General features: G+C 42.4%; 1 protein-coding gene across 1 annotated transcript in view; it reads right to left on the bottom strand.

Moving 5' to 3' along the window:
• Nucleotides 1–10,760: 10,760 nt before the first annotated feature.
• Nucleotides 10,761–27,798, bottom strand: part of LOC114046985 (disabled homolog 2-interacting protein-like) — a 64,050-nt gene continuing 47,012 nt past the window's right edge. The window contains exons 3-5 of the mRNA XM_027867628.1: nt 11,360–11,478; nt 11,001–11,094; nt 10,761–10,838 (exon numbers count right to left, since the gene is read on the bottom strand). Of these exons, the coding sequence (XP_027723429.1) occupies nt 10,761–10,838; nt 11,001–11,094; nt 11,360–11,478 (291 nt within the window). The remainder of the gene's footprint in view (nt 10,839–11,000; nt 11,095–11,359; nt 11,479–27,798) is intronic.

Genomic DNA, 27,798 nt, shown 5'->3' with positions numbered 1-27,798 from the left:
TTAGCAGAACCAAGAAAACAACATGTCCAATGACTACAACACTGTAAACAGAAAGACAGTAGAACAAAGCTGATTGTTGTACAGTTATAATAACCAAGATTGTCCCCAAGGAGCAATGAGAAAATATATCTCCTTTCTTTCATTGGAAAGTTAGGAAACTATGGATGCAAAATGTTGCATATGCCATCAAATGTGGTCAATATGAAAGTTGGTTTTGCTGAATTTTTTTCCTTTTCCTTTTCCTTTTTGTTTTTTTTTAATCTCTTTTTACAAGGGAAGGTTCACTGAGGGTAGTGGAAGGAGGAGGAAGACATTTAGAAATGAATGTGATGTAAAAACAAAAGGCACCAATAAAACTTTTAAAACAAAAACAAAATAAAGGGACGGGGTTCTACAGTCTCTAGGATTTCTCATAGCTCTAACTCTTGACAGCTCCCAGACCCACGATGATGGATGAGGGCAGTCCTTCCACATTCAACCTCAGGGCTGTGGTTGTGGCTAGGAGGATTATCCAGAACCTGTGACCCAGAGCAGGAACAGGAAGGAAACTCTGAACTAGGATGATGTCTTTGGACTGGAAAGAACAACTTTAATCTTTCTATTTTACATAGGAGGTGATTAGTCCTGCTATGTTGTGCCCTGTATGTGGAATACAGTGTTCAATTCTGGGTACCACAGTTCAGGAAGGATACGAATATACTAGAGAAGTCTGGAGTATGGTAAAGGCCCTTGAGTTCATGCCACAGATGGATGGGGTGAAGAAAAAGGAAATGTTTAGCTTGGAGAAGAAGAGACAGAGGGAATGTGACAGCTGGCTCCAAGTATTTGAAAAGCTGTCATGTGTAAGAGTAATTAGACTAGTTCCTGCTTGGCCTCAGAGAGAAGAACCAAGAACACAGAGTGCACATTATAAACAAGTAGATTTAAGCTTGATGGAAGAAAAAAAACTTCCTGTGAGTTAGAGCACAATACGTCCCTTCCGTTGAAGGTCAATTCCCTGTCAGGTGAGGTACTCAAGCATTGATTAGACGCTCATTTTATCAGGTATCTTGCAAGGAGATTCATGATCAGGTAGGGATTGAATTAGATGCTGAGATCCTTTACAGCCCAGAGATTCTCTGAGTCTACCACCTGAAACAGCATTGTGGGAATGGGCAAAGTTCAAAAATAATCCACTGGCAAAGAGCAAGCTTCATTTTCCCTCCTTCCCTCTTCAGGCTCCCCCTAATCTCTTCTCACTTTCCTCTGTGGCCTTCTAAACTAGCCATTAATTAGAGACTGGTAATTAACTTTCTGGTTCAAGTAATATTTTGCAAAGGAATTCCATTAAAGAGGTGATTTGCATATTCTCAGACAATGTTGCCTGGAAATAAATGCATGTCCTTTTGGAGAGCAGCGCTCCTAAGATTGTCCTTTAATCTTAGGGAGACATTATCGTTGAGTGCATGCCACAGAGAAAGGATAAGATACAGTCTAGTACCCAGCAAAATGAATCTTAGGAAGTTCCACTCAGGCTTCCTTTGTCCCTCTTCAAAAATGCTGGAATCCCCTCATCCCTGTCCAAGAATGTCAGGTTTCCTTCTTCCCTATACTAAACCCTCACTGGCTTACCACTCAAACCAACTGAGATTTGGCCACTTCTGTATTATAACAATAATAGTACCTCATGTGTTATAAATGCTTTACACTTTCCAAAGCAAAGTGGTACTGGTGTTATTTCCATTTTACAGATGAGAAAACTGGGGCTTGAAGAGGTTACGTGATATGTTCAAAGGCCATACAACACGTCACAGTGGTGGAACCAGAACTTGAACCCAGGCTTCTTGATTTCAAATTCAGTGTTCCTCTCACTGTATACTACACTGCCTTAAATAGGTTTAGAGGTCAGCAAAAGATGTCTAGCCTACTCTCTGTAACTAGTATTTAGGCCTGGCTTGACCTTATGGTCCCCTATATCTCCCAGCATCTCAAGACAATTCCCAGGTTCTTCTTCTTCTTCATAATAAAGACCATTCAAACTTGTCTAACAAATCCAGAGGTTGTAACTTCTTGCAGCCAGTAGTCTGCCACATTAGCAAGACTCCATGTATTTCTTCAGGTCAAATTAGATAGGCAGCCAGAGTGTGGTAGAAAGAGCCTTGGAATCAGGATACTTGGGTCTGAATCTTGACTTTCCCCACTTCTACTTGGTGTGACCTTTTAGTAAAACACTTTACCTCTTGGGGCTTGAGTTTCCTCATTTATAAAATAGATACAACAATACTTCCCACTATCTTAGAGTGTCATTGTGAGGAAAGCACTTTGAAAACTGGCAAGCGCTATAGAAATATGAGCTATCCACAGATCATAGGATTTAGAGCTAGAAGGGACCTTAGAGAGTATCTGATCCAACCCTCTCGTTTCAAGGAGAGGAAGTGACTTATCCAAAGTCACATGGGTATTAAGTAGGAAAGTTAAGATTCAAACCCAAGTTTTCTGACTCCAAAGTCAGTGCTCTGTACATATTACCTAGCTGCCTTTTTATCATCATCTTCTTCATCATTACTTTTTGATAAGACTATGATAATAACAATAAGTTACTGCTCGCCTTTAGAATACAAGGAAGTAGGTCCCCAAATGCCCTTCCAGTCTGCAATACTTCCTATGATCATATTTTCAAGTATATGGTTATAACCACATTCAATCCCTACCAATAGGAAAGGGAAGGACAATCAGGGGAGGAGGGCACTTGAAGTCTTTTTCCAAAAGGATGAACCACCTTGTATTTTATGTGTATGTATTAATGTAAGAAATCCCTCCCACCAACACACACACACACACATACACACATTCAGAGTTCCGTTGGAACTAGAATCCCATTCTAAGCTGGCCATATTCTCAGCAGACTGGCTAATTTCCATGATTACTAAAAATACTGCCCAGCTCAGATCGCTAGAAGATACACAAGGGAACCACAGATATAAAAGGAAAGAGATAAAAATAAAAAGGCAGAAAATAAATTGGTTCTTATAAATGTCCAGTGATCATTTTGTGGCTACCTCATCCCCTTCCTATCATCGAGAGGTGCTATACCTAACACTTCCTCCCAGAAGCCTTGAAGGTTTTATAGTCTTAGCCATACAACTTAGACAAGTCTTGAGAGTCAAACATGTCAAAAACTTCCAGAATTGCCTGTATCACCCTCCCCCCTCCCTTCCCCTCCATCTTTCCCCTACCACCACCCCATACTCCTGACATCCATTCCTGGTTCTACCATTTAACTTGCTGCATGACCTTAAGGGAGTCATCCCCTCTGTGTCTGTTTCCCCATATGCAAAATGGGAATAAAAATCCCTACTCCAGTGACCTTACAGGGTTGTTATGAGGACTACATGAGCAAATGTGCAATCCTGGGAAAAGCAGACAAGCATTATAAAAATACAAGGTGTTTTGTTCTTATTAAGTCTTCCAGGGCCGAATTTGGTTTCAGCTGGGCAGGGGGAGGGGGGGGCGAGGATGGAGGGAGCGATGAAGAGCCTTTCCTGCTAGTAATTAATCATGGCTGTATTTTTTCCAAGGCAGAGGCTCGTTTAACAAACATCCATATGTTTGAGGCTTCTCAGTGCCAGGGAAAAGCTGAACTGGGACATTATATGGGGAATGCCTATATAGGAACTTCCAAAAGCACGGAGAAGGGAACTCCTGGCAGAGGTGAAAGCAATTTCTTGATCTCTTACCCTACCCTCACCTCAGGAAACATGATAAACGTGCCAGTACTGTGGAAGAAAGGCAGGGGGGAGGGGGACGGTGTCTCAGGCAGATCTGTTCCTTACCTTTGTTTCAGGGTTAACAGTCTTTATGCTCTGGACGCTGCCTGAGGGAATAGGAGAGGGCTTCTGCTAGACCCAGCAGAGACCTCAGTTTTCCTTGCCCTCTGTTCTAGAAGGTTGGGTCCCCTTTTTTCCCCTGTTCTAGAATCCTGGGCCTCCTGGCTCCCCTTTCCTCTCTAGAATGTTGTGCTACACATTCCAGTCTTGCTTGTTGATAGAAGTCTGTTTTAAGTAAGAGGTAAGGGTTTAGTGGTAGGGTACCCTCAAGAAGGTTGCTTGTCATTGGCAAATGGAAAGAAGGGCCACTAGGCTAGCAAAGGATGTAGCTCAGGGAGCCTGCAGAGCAGTCAACCATGTCTAAATTGCATGATCATTCCCCTGGCTCTTGGCTTAAAATACCACTGACATCAATGCTTCCAGACAGACCCACATAATGGACAAGGATGTCATATGATAATTGGTGAGGAAAGAGATACAGGGCAGGGGCCAGATACTAACTACCTGTGTGACCTTGAACAAAACATATCCCCTTCCTCAGGCTTGGTTTTCTCATCTGCAAAATGAAGAGGCTGTAACACTAAATGAACCCTAGAGCTCTTTCCAGCTCTCACACTTTCTGTTCTAATGTCTCTTCCACCCCTAACACTGTATGTTCTAGTACTCTATATTCCAAAGTCTCTTCCAACTCTAAAATTCTGTTTTCTAAGGTCTTTTCTACCTTTTATTTCTCAGCCTCCAAAAGTGGTGGAGAAATATCAGAAACGAATGGAAATCATTCACAAGGTGTTAATTTCTTATTGGTTTAAATTAGATTAAGTCATTAACTATACCCAATGAAATATGATGGATAAGAGTTTAGCCATTTTATGAATTATTGAAGTTGGAAGGGACCTCAGAAATCATCTTGTCCAATTCCTTCTCATTTTAAGGTGAGGAAACTGATGGCCAGAGAGAAGAATGGATTTGTTCAAGTCCACACAGCTAGTAAGTGACAGTCAGGATTTTGAACCCAGGTCTTCTGACCTAAGTCCAGCTTTCTTTTCACTGCCTCATCTTGCCTTAATGTTCAGGATAAACTTGATCTTAGTATATAAGATTGTTTTAAAAATCATATTATTTCACACTATTAATAATAAGCATTTTTTAGAAATCATGCTAAATAAAATTTTACTTCAAATTTTGGATCAAAATTTTGTGTACAGTAAAACAGTCTGAGAGGAAGTGTTCTGCCCAGTGTCACACAGCTAATCAGTGAAGGTGAAATGGAAACCTGGGTCTTCTGATGTCCAGCCGAACAATAATAACCACAGTGCCACGGCATGCTTTGATAGGGTTTATGTGGTTTTACAAAGCAATTTCCTCACAACAGTCTTTTGAGAAGGGTAGTATAAGTATTCCTCTCACTATTTCCTAGAAGAAGAAATGAAGTCTCAAAGATCTCACGTGGCCTGTCCTAGGCCATAGCTAGTAAATGTCAGCACGTGGGACTCCAACTTCTGACTTAATTCAAGTGTTTTAGAGCAGAAATGTCAGACACAACAATCCACAACACTGAACCGGAACCAGATTAAAATGTAACTGGTAAATATTGACAAAATAAATATAAATACAATGTAATATAGATACATAAATATAGGGTTTCCTAAGTCAATATGCACCCCCCAGGAGCCTTATGGAGGTTCTATTTCTATTTCTATTTGAGTTTGACTCCACTGTTTTTGAGAACTAAGCAAAGTAAGTTAACAATGTTCTACGGCAACCCAAAAAGCTAGCAGGATCTTAAGCTGCATTGAGAGGCATGGCTAGGGATTTAGGAGGTATGATCTCACTGGACTCTGCATCGGTCAGAGCAGACTTGGACCACAGTGTTCATGTCTGGGTGCCTCATTTTAAGAAGGAAACTAGGAAGGATCTGGAAGAAAGAGACTAGGATAATGGAGAGTCTCAGGGATGGGCTGAAGGATCTGGGGGTGCATAATCTGGAAAAGAGATGACTCAGGATCTGGGGTGGGGGGAATATGATTTGTTGTTGTTATTTAGTCAATTAGTTGTGTCCAACTCATTGTGGCCCCATTTGGGGGTTTTCTTGGCAGAGATACTGAAGTGGTTTGCCATTTCCTTCTCCAGCTCATTTTTTTTGTTTTGTTCTGTTTTGTTTTTGCTTTTTTTGGTGAGGCAATCGGGGTTAAGTGACTTGCCCAGAGTCACACAGCTACTAAGTGTCAAGTGTCTGAGGCCACATTTGAACTCAGATCCTACTGACTTCAAGGCTGGAACTCTATACACTGTGCCATGTAGCTGCCTCTCTCCAGCTCATTTTTACAGATGAAGAAACTGAGACAAATAGGGCTAAGGGACTTGCCCAAGGTTACACAGCTAGTAAGTGTCTGAGGCTGAATTTGAACTCAGGACTTCCTGACTCCAAGCCTGATAATCTATCCACTGTGCCACTTAGCTGTCTCTTCAAATATTTTAAGTACTATAAGTGTGTGTGTGTGTGTTTGTTTATGGGATTATACTTATTCCGTTTTGATTGCAGAGGACAGAATGAGGAGTTACCCATGGTGGTTGGAATGAGGCACAAAAAAGCTTATAAGGAAAACCTTCATAATACTAGAAAAATACAAAAATGGAAGGGGATTTAGGGGGTTTCTTCCTACTAACAGTCTGAATAGCCACTTGTCTGTTTTTGAAGGGATTTTCGTTCAGGTATAGATTGGACTAAGTGACCTCTGAGGACCCTTCAACCTCAGTGTTTCAGCGAAGTACCAGACTCCTTCTACTCCATGGCCAGAGATAGCTCAGTGGTGCCATGTATAGAGGGCTGGGCCTGGAGTTAGAAAGAACTGAGTTCAAATCCAGCCTCAGACACTTACTAGCTGTGTGAACCTGGGCAAGTCGTTTAACCTGTTTGCCTTAGTTTGCTCAACTGTGAAAAGCATCTACTTTGCAAGGTTGTTGTGGGGATCAAATGAGATAATACTCGTAGAGCACTTAGCACAGCATTTGGCAAAAGCAAGCTCTATATAAATGCTTATTCCTTTTTCCTTCCTTTCCTCCCTTCCTCACTGTCCTGCCTCTGAAAAGGAATTGACTTCATTAATGACAGTGGATTGTAATAACCTCTCGGACTACCCCAAGAAATGAGACAAATACCCCCAAAGCTGGGCTCAAATGACCTGCTTTTCTTCCTCCCAGTCTTGGCCCACTGAGTGGGTCACACTTCACTTCTAAGGTCTGATCTCATTCACAGACCTTGGTTCCTAAGTCTAAGGCTGAAGTGTCCAGTGACCACCCAAATTTAACCTCGGAATGGAACAAAGCATTTGATAGCTGAAGATCCCTTAATAACCCTCCCCCCGCTTCTTGAGTGATTTGTCCAGTTCCCTCAAATAACAGCCATCTTCTCATTTTATAACACTTATTTAGGCTGGCCGAGTTGAGGGATGAGTGCACAAGACAGAGCCCTGAAAGCCTTCTATGTCACAAAAAGCTGGGGATTAATCTCTTCCTCATGGCTGGCCACCACTCCCAGCTCTTTGACCACAAACCCCTTTGACTCTTCTTTCCACAGTGGAAAGATGGAATGAGAGAATTGGGGAGCAGCAGTAGCTTCTCTATTTCAGGGCTGGGCTCCCTGCCTTCTTTGGTCCTAAGATGATAGAATTCAGAGCAAGATGCTACCTTAGATATCATCTGGACCAGCTCCCCTATTTTGAGTAAAAGTGACTTATGGTGTCATGTAAAGGATGACGAATTGAGAGTCAAAAGACCTAAGTTCTCAACCTGCCTCTGCCAGTAGCAAACTTTAAACAAGTCTCTTTAAATCAGAGGCACACAAATGACCCTCCCCTCAGGGGGTCCACCGTTAGATCTTGGGAGGGTCTGTAACCTTGGATGTGAAAAATGTGATATCTTTATTTTCACTAATCTCTGGATCCCTTAGTAATCCTATTATTAAAAACATTCTGAGAAAGGGTCCATAGGTTTTGCTAAACTGCCTAAAGGTCCCATTATATACAACAAAGGTTAAGAATCCTTGGACTAGATGTTTTCTAAAGTACCTTTCAACTCTGATGTTCCAGGCTTTATGGTTTAACATTCATTCTATAATTCTTACCCAGAGCCTGTCTATTCTTGGGGAATCTGAGCTTTCTTTCTATGCCAGAGAATGCCACAGAACCAGATTTTGTTGATATAAAATTAATAATCCGATGCTGCACCACTGCCAGTCTGACATCCTGTTAACACTGCTAATGTTTAGTATCATTTCTGGAAACTGGTCCATCGCCTGCCTGTAGGTAGATGGTCTGCTACCTCCTCACCCTCTTCAGTACCCTTAAGATTTGCTACTAAAGCACCCAGGAGAGGAAGTCATCCAGAAAGGTCATCTTCACCATCCCTCTGCCCATGACCCTATCCACATACAAGCCACGGCTGAGGTGTCTGTCCATTTTTCTGGGCTGCCTGATTCCTGCTGTCAGAAGGTAAACATTACATACACACTGCAAGCTCACAAATGTGGATCCACATACAGAGGCTGGGCCTCCATTTGTGCTTCCCCACTTCTTCACTATGCCATATGACAGACCCAGAGCCAAACAAGGCCTTATAGCCAGAGTACGTACATGAATACTTGCATGCGGGTGCAGAGACTCCTGATGCTCCAAGTATACTGATGAGTAAAGGAAAACGTGGAAATGGGCATGGTCCTCAGTCAGGGAGTCAGAGCAGCTGAAAATGTTGCCAGGCTATAACAAAGTCACCAAGTGCCTAAAACTGTCTGGTCTCTCTAGCCCAAAATATGGGGCTCTCTGGCACAGGGAGAGCCTGGGTCTTCATTGGAGGGTCCTCAGGTTAGAGAGGGCTTGGCTGTGGACTTGGAATAAATGGAAATGTATTTGGAGACAGCAGCTTCCAGGTTGAGAGAGAGAGGCTGAATGGGTTGGCAAGACTCCTCAGGGGAAGGCAGAATCACAGGAAGATTGGATGCAGCCCGAGAAAGCTCTTAGGTCACTTAAATGCCCATTCAATCTCTAGAGGAGCTGGTCTATAATATGGAACTTACACGCCTCGGCCTGCTGTGGGGGATTGGCTCGAGGAGTGAGAAATCTGACTCGTTCTGCCTATGTGCTTCCTGTTTCTGTGTTTGGGAGTTTATGTGGGTCTAAGACAAGGAAGCAGGGTTTGGGGAAGGGAAGCAGGTGGGAAGGAGGGTCAGTCTAGCTGAAAGGCTTTAGGAGACAAAATGCTCTGCCCCTTCACCTCTCAGAGAAGCAGCATCCTAACTGGGAACTGACATGAGCACTTCCAACAGAGCTTGAACAGTAAGGGGATGGCATTTGTCATAGCAAAAAAGGACCTTAGAGAGGCAGTGCCCACTGGGTCAACCAAACAGCATAAGAAGGCATGCCTTTACCTCGAAAGATCTGCTCTGAAACTCCCATTGTTACCTTGTTTTCTTTCCCTCCTAAGGCTGTCATGTCAGCCACCCAGCGCCGCCTCCCCCAACCTCCAACACATCCCCAACCATGCTCAGATCATCCATAGGAGAGATGAGGAAGGAGGGGGAAGGGAATGGCTTCCTTGACTGGTCTGTAGAGGTACTACCAACCCAGGAAGGGTTCTGGTTTAGGCAATTCTCCCATCTGCCTCCCATCATAAAAAGAAACACAACCAGCAAACTCAGAGGTAGAAAGGACCAGCCACATACCTTGAGCTGCCTTCTCTGCTCCATGGCAACTCAGCACCCCACATGGAGCAGATGTGACCCTAAGAACATAGGCATTTTTTCCCCTGCTGCTTCCTCCTCCCTCCCCCTCCCCCATCCAGTCCCAGATGGTGAGCCACTTCATCATTTTATGTCACTATTCTCCAAGTTTCCCTCAAGGACCTATATGGCAAACACCCTTAGGTTAGACACCAAATGTACTTCCAAAAGATTGGTCACTAGTGTGTGTAATGGAGGCAAGGAACTCAGAAGCATTCAAATACCACCCAACGAAGCAAACAGAAGTCCCTGCCCAAGATCCAGAGTAACACAGACAGCAGAGTGAATACTAGGATACTGACTCTGGATGTTCCTAAGAAGAGAATGCTTCTCCCTGGTGAAGCCACATTCTTCTGGGTCTACCAGTGTCCTTGTCTCCAATGTCCCTTTTTCTCTAGGGTCCCAGAAGTTTGTGGCACGTTCTCTCTATCCACTGAGGTTAAGGGAAGGTGAAGTCTCCTCCTTGAGCTGAAGCCCCCCTTCTTCCCCCCCCCACCCCCCCACACAAAAAAAACTCTACCACTCATTGTATGTGTATGTGTGGACTTCCAGTCTGAGCCTGATAATCCCAGCCTTTAAGGACTTGGATAGCCAGGGCTCTTAATGGCAGGGAGACAGTGAAACAACACCTCTCCACACCCACACCCCCACACACATTTACCACATTTTTTAAAAAAGCCATACAGGTCTTACCATCTACAATTCAGCCAACATCTATCTATCTGGATTTTCAAAGGACAAAATAATTAAAACAAGAGGTCTAATTCCTTTCAATCTTTGTTCTCTTCCACCACCCGGTCTTCCAGGTTCTCATCTACAACTCTTGCCCCTTCCCCCCTCATCTCTGTCCTATGCCCCCTTTGAACCAAACCTAAAACCCTCCTGTCACTCTAGTCTCTGCCCTCACACCTATCAGAGACATTCTAAATAGCAGAGAAGGGCTGGAGGTTGGGGTAGCAAAGGGTCAGCACAGGCTCCCTCACAACCTCTGGGTGGGGAGGGAGGCTGGTGCCAGAAAGGTACAAGAGAGGAAAATGAAAAAAGGGGTGTTAATTCTGTTTCCCACTCCAATCACTAAGCTTTCTCTGTGCTAGTCCTGCAAACCAAAGCCCAAAATCTCAACACTATATGGGGCTCAATAGTCCCTTGCTTTTTCCCCTATCCCCAATACCATTCAGGGGTCACACTTGTAAGTGGGAGGGGATAGGACAGATAGACAGCAGAGGTGCTGCCATCTTCCTCTCCGGATGGACCACGACCTAAAGAAAATAGAAGGGGAAGCAGGACTGAGAAGGGGAAGGGGAGACTGATCTTTGGACCCTCTTGGTCAAGCCTTCCATTATCAGCCCTTCTCTGTGCTACTTCTCCCCAAGCCTCAGCCAAAGTCCCCCTTCCTGTCTAATGTCCCCCAACACAAGTACCACTGGTGACAGTGCTAGACCAGCCATGGGGCAGGAGGTCAGCAGAAACTCCAGATGCCTCTTCCAAACCAGGCTGTGACTCCAGAAAGGTAGACTGAAGAAGAGGAACAAAGAAGATGGGACCAAACACACTCTCGCTGCCCAGGTCCCCTTCACCTAGACCCTCCATACCACCTTCTCTAAAACCAAACCAAAAGCCTTCCTTCCCCTTGACCTTCCCCTCCATTCCCCCAGAAATCAGTGTCAGACTGGAGGTGGGGGCCAGTGCCCATCCAATCACCTACCCCCCCACACACAGTGCCCCCTTCACCCCCTCCTCCCCCAGACACCGCCCCCGGCCACTGGCTGGGCTTACCTACCTCTCATTGTCCGCGCTCCGGAACCCAGGGAGGATGTGGCGGAAGCTGTTGTTGCGATCGAGCCTGGGCTGGCTCTTTGTCCGTTTGATGGAGCCTTTGAGCCGGCGGCTGAGGAAGCCCTGCGGGCAGGAGAGGAGGAGAGCAGGTTAGCCCCCAGCCCTCCCGGACAAGAAGGGCAGCCCCGGGGGAGGGGGCCCGGAGGGAGGGCACTCCCGGCTCCAAGGCTCCCTGGCTCCCGCCCAGCCCGGGCCAATGCGCATTGCTGTCAGCAAGGCTTGCTCTGGCTCTAGCTCCAGCTCCCGGCTCCAGCTCCCTCGGAGGGCTGTATCCAGCCCACATCTGCTCCAGCCGACGGCCAGCCGGGCGACGTAGACGGGAGACTCCCCTAAGCCTCTGTTGCCATAGCAACCACCAGCCTGAATAGCAGATTGCAACTAGGAGGGGAGGGGAGGGGGTGGTCTCTGGGTGGGGCAAGGGAGTCCGGTACCCCCTGCCTCTGCATCCCCAACTAGTGTCTACTTGTATGGGGTGTGTGTGTGTACACGTACAACGGGGCAATGGGGGGAGAAGGGCCACAAGAGTCTACAGCATAGGTGGGGACCACTGCAGCCCCCATTCCTTACTTCTGAAACATTTCATCAAATCTTACTGAAATGAGGTCATGGCCATTCAAGGGGGTTCAGTGCATAGGCTCCCTGCCTAATCAAAACTCAGAGGTGTTTTCTTTCTTTCCCCAAGAACTGGCAGATCCTCCGGCTATTTAGATGGAGGTTCTGTAGGGTAGGTGAGAACTCTAACAGCTAAAATCCTGGTTATGCAAACAAAGCAGAGGGTTAATTCTAATTTTGCCGCTAATTCACTATATGACCTTGGGCGAGTCATTGAGTCCCACAAGGTATCAGTTTTATCTGTCAAATGAGGGGGTTGAACTAACATTCTGTGTTCTTAAAGTCTCTTCATTCTGTGATTCCATGATTCCAAAAGGGCTATGAAATTTGAAAAGACAAAAATCAGGGGAGAGAGAGTGGAGAGGACAGCCGTCTTACAGTATCCATACTAGAATGGCAAAGTATGGCCAGGGTGAGCCTAAGAATACCACCTCCACTCTGTGCTTCAGCCTAGCTATAAATATTCCATTTTCTCCTCACAACAACCTTAGGAGGTAGGTGCTATTATTATCTGCATTTTATAGATGAGGAAACACACAGAAAGATTAAGTGATGTGCCCAGGATCACGTAGTTAAGAAGTGTCTGAGGCAGAATTTGAACTCAGGGCTTCCTGACTCTAAGTCTAGCACTTTATCCACTACATTTATAGCTAAGATGTTAATTGGTAACTATGGGGTCTGCCAGCTAAGGTTAAAAGTGAGACCCTTTTCCTTTCTACGTTCCTTTAAGACTTGAGAGTCTTCCCTTTGACGAATCAGGCCAAGTGCCACTTCCTATAGGAAGCCCTCATTGATCATTCTCCCCTCCTCTCCCAACCATGGAAGTGTTCTCTCCTTTCCCTGAACATCATCATCATCATCATCATCATCATTGTAATATGCTGCTGCTGATCACAACTAGCATTTATATAACATTTAAAAGTTTGTCAAGCATGTTACATTCTCTTTACATAACTAATTTTACCCTCACAGCAACCAGGTGGCAGCTACAATTATGATGAGGAAACCAAGGCAAACAAGGTTAAGTGATTGCCAAGGGTTACACAGTTAATAAATATCTGAGGCTAGATTTGAACTCAGGTTTTCCTGCCTCTAGGTCCAGAGCTCTATCCAGTGCACTTCCTAGATAGCTGCCATAATAGTTTGTACCTATCGTTCATAGATTGTCTTGTATCATCAGAGGATCATGGGACTTAAAGCTTAAGAGATCTCTAAAAAAAAAACTAGTCCAATCCTTTCCTATTTTTTTTTTTTTTTTGCTTTTTTGATGAGGCAATCATGGTTAAGTAACTTGCCCAGGGTCACAGAGGTGCCTGTCAAGTGTCTGAGGACAAATTTGAACTCAGGTCCTCCTGACTCCAAGGCCAGAGTTCGATCTACTGTGCCACCTAACTGCCCTAATCCCTTCCTTTTGTTAAGTGAGGAAGTTTATCCAGAACTGTTCAGTTATTTGTCTAAGGTGACACATAGCAGGGCTTTAAACCAGGGCCTTCTGCTTCCAAAATTCCAGGGCTTTCCACTATACTGTTCTTCCTCTATAGTTTTCTCTATTTGTGTTTTATTTCCCCAACACAATTGTGAACCCAATGAGAACAGGGACTGTGGTAGTCATGCTGTATCCCCTACCACACCTAGTGAAGTAAATGTTTGTTAAATGATCACCTGTCCCAAATGAAAGTCTTAGGTTTGGGGCGGGGATGCTGCAAAGACAGCTGTCTACTCAGTCAAACCTGGGTCATCTCCCATCAGTTTCCCAGGGAAGTCCCCCTGAACCTGATGGATCTGCTCTGAGCTGCCAATGTTTCACTGGGCTGACACATAAATTTTCAATTATCAAGGGATACCTGACCAAGATGGTGGTGAGGAGCCAAGCAGAGATGGAGACAAACTCCAAGACTGCTCCAAATATTAGTTGTTATCTGTGCCCTATATTACATGGATATCATACTACCCTACAAGCCAGGGAGAAAATGGCACCACTCCAATAGGCTATTTGCTTATTCTGAAGAGTTAATATTCTACATAATCTGAACATTAAATTTCCTCTATACGAGTAACGCAATAAGAAAAATGAGGCCTATGATGATCCTTGTGATGGCCTCTGCTGCTAAATTGCTAACAGAACTCAGGCAGACACAAGGCATAGCAGATTTTAGGCAAAGATAACCATGGTTATAGGGGCAGCTGCATGGCTCAGTGGATAGAGCACTGGGCCTAGAGTCAGGATGACCTGAGTTCAAATCCAGACTCTGACACTTACTATGTGACTCTGGGCAAGTCACTTAACTCTTTTTCCCTAGGAGGCAGTCAAGTGGCTCAATGGATAAAGTTCTGAGCCTGGAGTCAGGAAGACTCATCTTCCTGAATTTAAATCTAGCCTCAGACACTTAACTAGCTATGTGGCCCTGTTTGCCTTAGTTTCTTCATCTGTAAAATGAGCTGGAGAAGGAAATGGCAAACTACTCTATATTTTTGCCAAGAAAACCCCAAATGGGGTCATGAAGAGTCAGACACAACTAAACAACAACAACTATATATATATATATCATCTCCCTTCTCATTTTATAGGTTAGGAAAATTAGATCTGCAAGGGATGAGCGACTTGTACTACTTATCCAAGATCACACAGCTAGTGAATGGCAAAGCCAGAACTAGAATTCAGGTCTTCTGACTCCCAGGCCAGTGGTCTTTTCTGGAGTGTTTTGGTCAAACTTATTTATTAATTCTAATACAGACAGAAGAGTCAGATGTCTTTATGCCATATTTACAGGATATCATATATATCCCTAATGCCCATTTTCCTTTCCTCCTACCTCCTTCAATTCAGATTCTCTCAGGAAAGACAAGGGCTGGCAGAGAGGTTGGGTACTGGAGAAGATGGGAGGGCAGCAGGTCACAGAAAGTGGAGGGCGGGGTGACAAGAGGTTCCCTGATCCATCTGGAAATGTGGTTCATATAACCCCTGCCCCAATGGGAGCACAGGCCAAAAGAGCAGCTACAGCTGTCTTGGGAATCTGCTCCATGGAATGAAGCCAAATTCCATCCCCAGGTTTCCCAGCCCTGGCTCAGTATACCATGATCTGCTCTTTGGCCAATGAATAAGTACCCAAGATAGAGGACATCCAGTCAGCCTGGGTTAGAACTCTGGGGGTCCAAAAGCCTCTTTATCAGGTAAAGAAGCAGTGGGTGCAGGGGGGTAGTAGAAAGAACACTGAATTTGAGTCAGGAGACCTAGCTAGGAAACTTAACTATGTGACCTTAGGCAAGTCATTTCCCCCTTTTTGCCCTTCATTTTCTTTATCTGTAAAACATGCGGGGTAGGCCTGGATGATCTTTACAATCTGTTTCAGCTTTGAATCCTTAGATGCTACTCCCCATCCTGAGAGGAAATGCAACCAGTGTTCTCAAAGGTATTCCACAAACACAAGGCAAACCCTAATAGTCCAGAAAATGGAAGGGTTGAATTTTCATGAGGGACCTGATCATAATGAACTTAATCATCTTTATTTTTTTGTTAATTTATTTTGATTTATCAACACTTCCATAAGCTTTTGAATTTAAAATTTTTCTCCTCCTCCTTCCCCCCCCACCCCAAGATGGCACACAATTTGATATAGGCTATACATATACATTCCTATTAAATATATTTTCACATTAGTGATGTTGTAAGGTTTAGAACCAATAGGAGGGATCACAAGAAAGAGGAAACAAAACAAAACAGAAGGAAAAAAATGGCAAATTGTATGCTTCAATCTGCATTCAAACTCCACAGTTCTTTCTTTGGATGTGGATAGCATTTTCCATCATGAGACTTTTGGAGATGTCTTAGATCCTTGCAATGCTGAGAAGAGCTAAGTCTACCAAAGTTAGTCATCTCACAGCATGGTTGTTACTGTGTACAACATTCTCCTGGTTCTGATCACTTCACTCAGCATCAGTCCATACAAGTCTTTCCAGGTTTTTCTGAAACTTAATTATCTTTAGTTAGGCACTTTTACAAAGTGGGTCTTGAGCACAGGGTCTCCCTTTAAGAAATTCCACTAGACATAAATCCATACTTAACCACATGACAGAAGAGACCCATATATAGTTCTGTTAAATCAGGAGTTCTTACCACGTTTTGTGTGACAACGACCTCTTTGGCAGTCCAACAAAACCTACAGTCCCTTTTGCAGAATACTCTAGGTTTATAAAGGAAACCAATTATATTGAAATATAGTTATCAAAGTATTAAAAGAGAATAAGCTTATGTATGGTGGGTTAAGACCCTCTGCTTTAAACAGTAAGCACTAGAGGGCAATGACCAACAAGTCAATGTTTAGGAGTTAAGTGCTATTCAAAGATTTACATGTATAAACTAGAGAGCCTTCCTACTACCCCCTTGTTCTCCTGTGTGGAATGTTTCACTCCCTCCTCTCTGCATATCTGTAAATACATGTAAAATACATTTAATACATTTTAACAATATATTAAATATATAATATGTAGGTTAGTGAAAAGAATGATATGTAGTTATAAATATGATACATTTAATATATACTACATTTCAGCATATGATTAATACATGTTAATGAAAAGAAATATATAGTATATAATAATTTAATATATGTATTATATACTTAATGTATATAATATACACATATATTTCATATCCAAGTGTAGCATCCCTGAAATCTTTCCATGGATCCCTTGGTGGTAAGGCATGTCTATTGACCCCAGGTTAAGAACCCCTCTATTGAAATATAAAATGTTAGAGGTGGAAAGGACCTAAAAACATTGAACATCAAGGCTGGAAGCAAGCTTTTAACAGAGACTGTTCTCTTCACTTCTGCCTCTTAGAATCCCCAGTTCCCTTCAAAGCTCATCTCAATTGTCTCCTCTACAAGGATCCTTTCTTGATTTTCCCAGTTGTTTTTTCCCTAATTAAAAAAAGAATGACCACATATTGACTTTGTATAAAAATGCTGATTTATTAGACTGTACTTGAAGCCTTTCAAGTCTAGTAGGACTGGCTGCCATTGTCTTTGAAATTCTAGGGTCACATCCCCAGCTACAGAGGCAAATATTTACTGTTTCACCAAAACTACTGGGAAAACTGGAAAGCAGTCTGGCAGAAACCAAGTTTAGACTAACACCTTACACCATTTAATAAGATTAATTCTAAATGGATATACAACAAATATAAAAGGTCACATAAAAAAAATAGAGGAAAGAAGAAGTTTCCTTTCAGATCTATGTATAGAAATTATGACCAAGCAAAAGTCAAAGAGGACTACAGAAGATAAAATGGGCAATTTTGACTACAGAAAATTTTAAAGGTTTTGCACAAATGTTATCAAGGTAGTCCAAATTAGAAGGGAAACAATAAAGTGAGAAATTATAGGAAGTTTCTCCCATAATGGACTCGTTTCTAAGCTATATAAAGAATTAATTCAAATCCGTAAGAATAAAAGTCATTCTCCAATTGATACATTTGTTCAAATGATAGGAACAGGAAGTTTTCAAACGACAAAATTCAAGATATCAATAGCTATATGAAAAAAAATGCTCCAAATAACTAATAATTAGAGAAATACAATTTAAAGCAAACCTGAAGTTGTTTATTCCACCCATCTGGTTGGCAAAGATGATCAAAAAAGTATAATGACAAATACTGAAGGAGCTGTGGGAAAATAGGCATTTTAAGGAACTGTTGGTAATGAGCTATGAACTGGTACAGCTATTCTGGAAATCCATTTGGAACAATATCCAAAAACTAAACTATGTATACCCTTTGAACTAGTGATAATATTTCTAGACCTACTCCCAGAGAGATGAAAGAAACAGAAAAAGCACCCACAGATACAAAAAATATTTATAGCAGCCCTTTTTGTAGTGGCAAAGAATTGGAGACTAAGGAGGTGTTCTTCAACTGCAAAAGTGCTAAACAAATTATAGCATTGACTTTAATGTAATGTTATTGTGCTGTAAGAAATGATGAAAAGGATGGTTTCAAGAAACCTGGGAAGACTTGTATGAACTGATACAGACTGAAATAAGCAAAACCAGGAGAATAATTGATATAACAAGACTTAAGAACTCTGTTCAATGCAGTGACTAACCATGATTCTAGAAGACTGATGAGGAAGCATGCTACCCACCTCCTGCCAGAGAAGTGATGGATATAAAATGCAAAAGGAGACATACATTTTTGGATGGCCAATGCAAGAATGTTTTGCCTAACTGTGCATTATTTGTGACATAGGTTTTGTTTTCCTTTTTTTTACATCAGAGATGGGGGAAAGGGAGGAAATAAATGCTTAATTTAAAAAAAAATGAAAAATAAATGGAAAAAAAAACCATAATCCAGGATAACCTCCATACCACAATGAGGCAGCACAGTAGGATTTTAACATAATACAAATATCAATGATTATCATTATCATTAAGAGATACATTCTATTTAATTTCATTCCATCTCCTGATTCAATGTTTCTGGCTCTCAAAATTGAACTTCCTTCTATGGTCTGGGTGGTTACCATGACAAATAGAACTGAATGACAATATTATAGCTGTCCTACAGGTATTGCTATCTAGAACATGATATATTTAATCAAGCACACAAACTGATGCAACATATGATTATGTGTTGAATTAAGTGATTCAAACAATATGTGACATAAGAGCAAACTCAAAGGAAGGAGAGTTCAGTGTGAACTTGTGTAGTTGGGAAAGACTTCCTGGAGGATGTCAGTTTTAAGATGGTTCTTGAAGCATAAGTAAGACTGAGGAGAAGGAGAGGCAAGAAGTAGACAGACTGACTTGATTACCATGTGCCATGGGAGTAGTGACAGAGATGGTAGCCAGAGAAAAGAAACATCAGCATCATCAAAGATGATCACAGATCATCCTGCAATGGAGCATTTCAAAGCTGAATAATGAGGGTGTAGGGCACAGGTAGCACACCAGAGTGAAGGGTCTAGGGTTAAGATCACAATAAAACATTGCTTTCCTTCTATTTCCCATTGTTTTTACAGTTCTTGTTGCCAGAAGGAACCAGCACAGCTCTCATTACCAGCTTGGTGGGAAGAAATGAGACTTTTGAGGATTGTGAATACTTACTTGGCAGAGCTAATGAGTTGTAGGGACTTTGGGGGGAAGTAGAAACAGACCCTCCAGGGGGCACTAGTTGTCATGGGTATACCCAGGGACTCCCCATCAAAAGCAAGGAAGATATCTGGAGAAGCTATGGCCCTGAGCCAGTCAGACAAGAGCCCATTTCTCCCAGGGCTCAAAACAAACAGTTTCCCTGGAATTGCTGCCCTGGATTGTCATAGGAGGGTGAGACTAGAGATGTTGGCAATGCCAAAAATGTCCTCCGTCCTCATGGAATTCTTTTTAAGAAACACATTCTAAAAAAATCTCACAATATAAACAACAAATGTGTGTGGGCCCTGCTATAATTTAAAAAAAAAAATCCACATAGACTACAAGTAACTGAACTCAGGATCACATAGGGTTACAGTTAGAAGGGAGTGTGGAAATTGTCACATTACTCCATTCTTAGAAGTCTTTGCCTTACAAACAGGCAAGTACTTATCATAGGAATCATGGTATAATGGATGATTCAGAGTCAGGAAAATTTGGGTTCCAATCCCAGCTGTGACATATCCTAGCTGTGTAACCATAGGTAAATCACTCAGCCTCTCTAAGACCTGGTTTCCTTATCTCTAAAATGAGGTCAATGCCTGTAATGTCTACTTCACAGGGTTGTTGTGAGACTCAAGTGACATCATGTATGTAGAGTGCTTTGTAAACCTTAATGAGCTCAATAAATGCCAGTTGTTACTGTTACCATCTAGTCTAACCAATCCATTTTACAAGACTGAAACTGAAGCCAAGTGGCATAAATGGCTTGCCCAGTGACGGAGTTGATAGTGGAGCCAGAATTCAAACCCACATCTCCTGACTCTCATTCCATTGCCTTTTAAAACATGGGTTCATTTTTTTTTTTGTGGGGTGGGGCAGGGAATAAAGAATGAATTTTCAGATCTAGTGGCAGAATGAAAACACAACAGGCAGTAGGTTTTGAAGATCATGTCTTTTAGTTGGGACTTGGCCAAAAATTCTCCAAAACTGGACAAAATAAAAAAGAGGAAAAGATCGCACATCTTTTGCATTCATAGGGATCATTTTGCATATTTTGCAGAAACAAGGTACGTAGAAACACCAGTAATGAATGTATGACAGGGCCTTCAATAGTAACAGAAGGGGCAGACTGACCCTGGTAGAAGTAGGAAGTGAATGGTTGGGTTGGGGTGGCAGGGAGCTCCTGCTCCTTACTTTCACCTTTCCCCATTTGATGCCAGAATCTCAGGGCAAAGACTGAGACAGATCCTTGTTTCACAATGTTTCTCACTGAAATAACCTCTGAGATCGTTTCATCCAAACCCCCCAATTTACAGATGAGAAAAATTAGCCCCAGAGAGCAGAAAAACCTGGATCCAGGTCACACAACTACTAGTTATAAATAGATATAGGACTAGCACCAGCACTAGGTCCTGGCTCCAAGTCTAGGTCTCTTTCTCTTATATTAAATTATCAGCATAGCTAAAACTGGTTATCCCAGTAGGAAGTCACTGGAGGGCTTTAAGAGAAAGCTGGATTACTATTTATTGGGAATTCTGCAGAGGGGTTTCCTGTTCTGATATGGCTTAGACAGGATGTCCTTTGGAGGTTCATTTCAGCCCTCAGATATCAACTTCTTGCTGTTCCTCCACTAAGATGCTCCATCTCAACATTTGGGACGTTTCCACTGGTTATCCTGCACACATAGAATGTGCTCTCCTCTTTTCCTCTTCTCTGTCTCCTGGCTGCTCTGGCTTCCTTCAAGTCCCAGCAAAAATATCACCCTCTACGAGAAGCCTTTCCACATCCCCCTCAATTCCAGTGCCTTCCCTCTGGTGATTATTTCCAATTTATCCTATATTTAGCTTGTTTGTACACAGTTGTTTGTATGTGTCTCCCCTGCCATTAGACAGTCAGCTCCTTGAGGGCAGGAGCTATCTTTTGCCTTTCTTTGGGTCCCCAGCACCTAGCAACATGCCTAAGACATAATAGGCAACTTAACAAATGTTTATTAACTATCTATGTACATATTAAAACACAAACACATAAGGTTTTCCAAACTAAGGCCATACACACATATAAATAAATACACATGAGGCTTCACCTCTGACTGGGCTTTCTTCTATACAGCTTAGTAATGGGGGCTAGGTAGTGAGTACCAGTCTATGTTGATCTAGCCTAAAATTACCCCCTTTTGACTGCCAAACCACTTCAAAGATTCAATTGCAGACCACCGAGGCTCCCAGACTCTTTTTAAAAAATGGATTGTATTGTAGCAACATCTGCCTCAGATTTCACTGAATATGTTTGAGCTCTTAAAGAAAGAACCCCACCCATTCACTGCCAACAAGTACTGCCAACAAGTGTGTGCAGAATTTTCCTGTTGTTTTGCTGTTAAGATGGGTAGCAGTTTACAGAGATGAATGTGCTAGGTTCTTTCACACCCTGAGATCTTGTCTTCACAGCTTTAAAAGAAAGACTTCCTGGTCTCGAGCAGACCAGATTGCAGGCTGCTTCCTCGTTTCTTCCAAGCCCCAACTAGTATGCACTTTATGTATAAGAGGACAAGAAAGCCACTAAATTTGCCCTTTAAGAGGTGTAGCTCTACCCCACTTAAAAAAAACAAACTCCTCTATCAGTCTATCACTTTGTTTGAAATTCCACTATTAGAGATTCACTCCTTTGAACATGTGGGCTTTTTGTTATCTAAAAATGCTTTATTAAAAAGCAAATACCCCATAATTGGGGTATGCCAGGATCTATAAATACTTTGGTGGGAATGATCTGGCAGCCTGCTGAGAATAGGCCCAAGTGTGATCAAAGGGGTCATCTACCTAATCCAATCCATTTATTTTAAAGAAAAGGAAACAGAAACCTAGAGAGGAGTCATACCAACTATAAATAGCAGAGATAACATCTAAAGCCAGGTCTTCTGGCTCTAGATACATGATGAAATGGGAGGCTTGTCCTGATCCTGCCTCTGCTCAGAGTCTATAAAGGTCTAGGTAGGAGGTGGCCATATGGAGTGATTGATACTCCTCCAATGCTGAATGGGAGTAAACAGAGGTAGAAAAGCCCAGACCACTGGGTTGACCATGTAGCCAAAGAAACTAATAAGCTACCAGTATTGCACCAGACTCACCCACGGCAACCAGGGGTTACAAAGTGGGCCAGTGTAAGAATCTGTAAATCCTCAAAGAATAAAAAAGTGAAAATCATGGACTCCTAGAGCTAGAATGAACCTTTATTTCATTTCAGTCCTGTCCAACTCTTTGTAATCCTATTTGAGGTTTTCTTGGCAAAGATCCTGGAGTGGTTTGCCATTTCCTTCTCCAGTTCATTTTACAGGTGAGGAAACTGAGGCAAACAGGGTTAAGTGACTTGCTTAGAGTCACACAGCTAGTAAGTGTCTGAAGCTGGGTTTGAAATCAGGTCTTCCTGACTCCAGGCCTGGCACTGCACCCTCTAGTTGCCCAGAATTAGCCTTAGAACACAGAATAGTTACCAATGAACTCTTAATTGCCAAATCTGATGACCTTTTTCTTAAACATCACCCTTCTTGACTTCTTTGCAGCCCTTGGCACTGTCATTCTTCTGTGATCATATCCTTCTCCTTGATACTTTCTTCTCTGTAGGTTTTTAAGGCATCACTCTCTCCTGGTTCTCTTCTGACCTATCCGACTATCCCTCAGTCTCCTTTGCTGGATCTTTATCCACTAACTTTGGGTATCCCCCAGGTTGCTGTCCTGGGCCCTTTTCTCTTCTCTCTCTATACTATTTTGCTTTGTGATCTTATTAGCTCTAAAGGATTCAATTACCATCTCTACGTAGATGTATTTGTCAGATCTATTTGTCCACCCTTAACCTCTCCGCTGAACTCCAGTTGTGAATTTCCAGCTGCCTATTAGACATCTTGAACTGGATATACCATAGACATCTTAAATTCAACTTGTCCAAAACTGAACTTATTGTCTTTACCCACTCCCAACCCTTCCTTCTTCCTAAACTTCCTATTATATTTTCACAGTCACCAGGCTCACATCCTCACTCTCTCTCTAACCCCCTCATATAGAATCAGTCCCCAAGTTCTACCATTTCTACCTTCATAACGTCTCCTGTCAATGCCCCATTCTCTCCTCTGGCACTGCCACCACCCTGGTGAAGGCCCCCATCACTTTATGCCTAGACTATTGAAGTAGTTTTCTGGATGGTCTCCATGGCTCAAGTATCTTCCCACTCCAGCCCATCCTCCTCTCGGCTGTCAAATTGATCTTCCTAAAGCCCTGGTCTAACTCTGTCATCGCCTTATTCAATAAACTCCAGTGGCTTCCTATCACCTCCAGGATCAAACATAAAATCTTCTATTAGGCTTTTAAAACCCTTCATAACCTGGTTCCCTCCTACCTTTTTATACTTTATTCTTCCCCTCCCCCTCCTCATCTTCACCTCTTGGCTTTTCTGGCTTCCTTCAAGTGTTAGCTAAAGTCTCACCTTCCACAAGAAATTTTTCATGGTTGTCCTTAATCTCAGTGCCTTCCTTCCATGTTGTCTCCTTCATTAGACTCTGAGTTACTTGAGAGCAGGAACTGTTTGTTTTTTCATTTGTTTTTGTTTTTTTGCCTTTCTTTGCATTCCCAGTGCCCGGTACATGGTAGGTACTTAGTAAATGCTTGTTGACTGACTTGACTTGTGAATGGTAGAATGTAATGTTAGAGCTGGAAAGCAAGCATCTTATAGATTATCTAGTTCAACCTCATTTTGCAGATGAGGAAACTTAGACCCAAAAATATTAAGTCACTTGCCCAACGTCATACATAGCTAGTTAATGAAGGAGCCAGGACTTGAATTCAAATGTTCTGATTTCTAATCCAGTATTCTTTGAGTTTTCTGTTTGTTTTTTTCCCTCTTCGAAACACTGGGAAGCCATGATGACTCTTTGGAAACTATGCTTGATTTCTACCACCCACCAGATTTGGTCTGCTCCAACTCTAAAGGATATGGATCACATTACTGTCACCTGACACTTCAGACTAAGAGCCTTCAAGACAAGGAGCAAGCAACCTGCTTTCAGTCTCATTTGCAAATCGAGTGGGACAGACTAAGTGCAGGGTCAAAGGCACTCAACAAATTTTGTTGAATTATTCAGGAGGTAATTTTCACTAAGAAGGAAGGAGCATCAATGTAGTGGTTTTCAACCTTTTCAAATATGAGGACCCATTTTTTTTAGGTAAAAAAATGCACAAACCCTTGCCTTAAACAGTAGTTAAGGCCCACAGTTTGGGAATAATTACACTAAAGGAATAGAGACAACAGAGCATTAAAAACTGAAAGCTAGCACTCCTGGTTTCTTCTGAGAATCTGGGCTCTAACCCTGGTTCTGCTACAATTTTGCTATAGGACTTCAGGAAAGTGACCTTCTCCCTCTGGGGCTCATTTTCTATCTTTGTGAGATGAGGTTGGATTGGATGATTACTAACTTCCTTTCTGGCTCTAAGTTATGACAAAATAGAAAGAATATGGATATGGAACTGGAAAACCTGGATTCAAATCCTGGCTTTGCCAACTGCTACCCTCTGATTTGGGGGAAGCCTCAATTTTCTCATCTCACAAGAATATTAGACTAGTTGACCTCTAAAGCCCCTTTAATCTCTAAATTCCACGATCCTATTAAAAAAAAAAAGTAACACACTTCTGCTTCCTTACCAAACTGGATTAAGACACATATTACCACATCACACTCTGAATGATTTGGGTTGTCTGAGGGGAAGGTAGCTCACCTGGATAAGGTATATTTTATCTGGAAGGGATGTCAGAAGACCATGGAGATCAATGGTACACCACCAGGAGCCTAATAACCTGCTCTTCCTTCCCCCCCCCCCACACCTTTCCAGTCTTGTTATACCTCGTTACACCTTAGAACCTTAGATTTAGTGCTTGATGGGATTAAGCTAGTCATTAAGTTTAACTGTCATCTCATTCAACCTCCTCTTTTTATAGATGAAAAAGCTGAGGTACAGAGAGGGTAAGAGATTTGTCCAGAGTTAAGACGGCTAGTGTCTTAGGAAAGATTGAACTCAAGTTTTCTGGACTCCAAGAACTTCATTCTAACCACTATGCCATACTGCTGCTACTAGTCAGAGCAATTTGACTTGTTTTAGGAAAATCACTTTGGCAGCAATGTGAAGGATGGACTGAAGCAGGGGGAAGGGAAAGATGAGTCAGGGAAAACAACTGAAAATGATAGTTTTATAAGAATTTACTGGGGAAACGGGTTTCTGTCCCAAACCTTTGAGGCTATCAGGAAGGGCATCCTTGCCTTCCCTCAAATCGACCCTCCATGTTATGTCATCAGACTCAGATTCTTGACAGGAAGATAAAGATCATTAAAAAATGCATAATTATGCTGCTGTCCTTGGAGTTAAGAGGTGGAAGAGATCTTAAAAGTTATCTAGTCCCAACTGCTTCATTTTATAGATAAGGAAACTGAGGTCCAGAGAGCTCCAGGTCAAACAACTGCCAGAATTTGAACCTTATTCTTCCACTTCACATTCAGTGATGTGTCAGCTGTACCACACTCCTTGGGCTCTGTCTCTCATTGGGAATTAATATGCTTCCCCTGTTAGAATTTTCCTCTCCCTCCCCCTTTCATCAAGGAGGATTGAGATGTTTATGGCGCTAAGAGTTTGGAGTATGAGGCTTTCAATAAATCTCCTAAGTTTCACATTTCCCATCCCTGGTTCTCCGTATGTAGAGGAGATTTATTTGACAACAGAGAGCAATGGATTGCAATCAGACAAATGTTTTTGAAAGCTTAGATAGAGAGGGAATGAGTGCCTTTGAGATTAAATGAGATAATCCCAAGTTGACAGAAAATTATTCACAGCCCCCCATAAATTTAAACTTCAACAACACTTTCTTTAGCATAATAATGACTTAAGGCCCAATATTGGCTGGGAATTACCACATCAAGTACAATTTACCAAGGGGTGTTGGGATAGGTTTGCTGCTGTCTGGGTCTTTTTAACCAGTGATTCTTACCTGAGGACTGGCCCTCAGAAATCAAGCTCTACGACCTCAGCATGGTGAAAGGACTAGCTCAGAGCAGGCTCTGCCTAAGTTAGGCAGCTAGCTGGTACGTTCTAAGATATGCTGTCCTGGGATGAAGGACCATAAGGGCAGGGTCTTCTCCCTACATCCATCTCTGTCATGTGACATAGTTAGCAGCAAAAGCATTAGACTTGGAACCAGAAAGCTAGTTTGAACTCCATGCCTGAAACTTGTTAGCCAGGGAACCTGAGGCAAGACACTTTTCTTCGTCAAACCTCAGTTCCCTAATTTGTAAAATGAGTCATCATGTTCATGGGACCCACAGAAGGGTCTCCCCTTTATACCCCAGTTCTACTTCACAGAATTAGACGATCTTTAATGTTGCTTCAGGCTTGCAAAGCCCATGTTCTAATATTCTATTCTAAGATCATATCAAGTAGGGGGTAAGCTATTTGAGGGCAGGGGCCATTTTGTTTCTCACTTTATATTCTCAGCATCAACAAAATGCCTTACACATGGTAGGCAATAAATGTTGAATTAAACTGAATTCTAGCTCTAACCCTCTATGATTCCCTCAGGCCTGAGTTCCATTCTCCCTGGGGAAGGCAGACCAGTCCTGAATTTTCTTATGGGTAAGGGGCTTCCCAACCTTGATGGGCAAGTCTAGACTAAATTTTCTTAGGGATTTTCAACACAGAATAATGAATGAAGGCAGGAATATGTAATTAATTGGTCTCCAGGCTCGCTTTTCCCTTAGGTAGCCCCTTTCTGCGTTATCCTACAGTGCCCCCTCCTGGTCAGGGCGAGGCTTTTAATACCAATGCAAATATTTACCCCCATCCATATCACTTAAGAGAGTAAAATAATTATGAATTACTAGAATAGCAACCATTGCTAAAGCTCTTTATAATTTACAAAGAACTCTCCCCATAATTAACCCATGAGGTGGATGATCAATCCCCAAATAAGGAAACCGAGGCTTAGAGAAACAAAAGTAACTTGTCTAAGATCACATGGCCAATAAATGGCAGAATTAGAATCTGAACCCAGGTCTTCTTACTCCAGTCTTATGATCCTTTCATTAAAGGAAGATGATACTCAGCATATCCAGAGGAGGGAGGACAGGATGATGAAGTCTTTGGACACCCCGTGATACTGGAATGGGCTGACAGAGCAGGAAAAAGTTCAAGCTGGAGGGGGCATGACCCTTGTCTTTTGAAATGGTGGTCCTGTGAAAGTCATATTCTATGGGTCTCTAGCCAACACAACCAGGACCAGTGCTTTGCACACCAAGCTTGCTTATTTAATGTTTGTTTGACTCGTAGAATGTCAGAGCTAGAATGAATCTTAAGATAGTAGTTGGTCCAATACCTTCATTTTACAGATGAGGCAAAGAAGGGAAGAGATTAATTCAAGGTCATACAGTCAGAATAGCCAATGAGATGGAAGTATGGGTTGGGGATTTTATAAGGAATTAGATTTCAATGCAACAAAAGGAAGAACTATCAATCTGAGCTAACAGTGGAATGAACTGCCTAATTAGTGGTAGTGAGGTTTCTGACAATGAAGATGTTAGAGCAGAGGCAAGACAACTACTTTCTGAGGATACTGTAAAAA

The sequence above is a fragment of the Vombatus ursinus genome, unplaced genomic scaffold, assembly GCF_900497805.2.
Source record: "Vombatus ursinus unplaced genomic scaffold, bare-nosed wombat genome assembly UNPS02014786.1, whole genome shotgun sequence".
Lineage (NCBI taxonomy): Eukaryota > Metazoa > Chordata > Mammalia > Diprotodontia > Vombatidae > Vombatus > Vombatus ursinus.
This window is presented reverse-complemented; position numbering and strand designations above follow the sequence as displayed.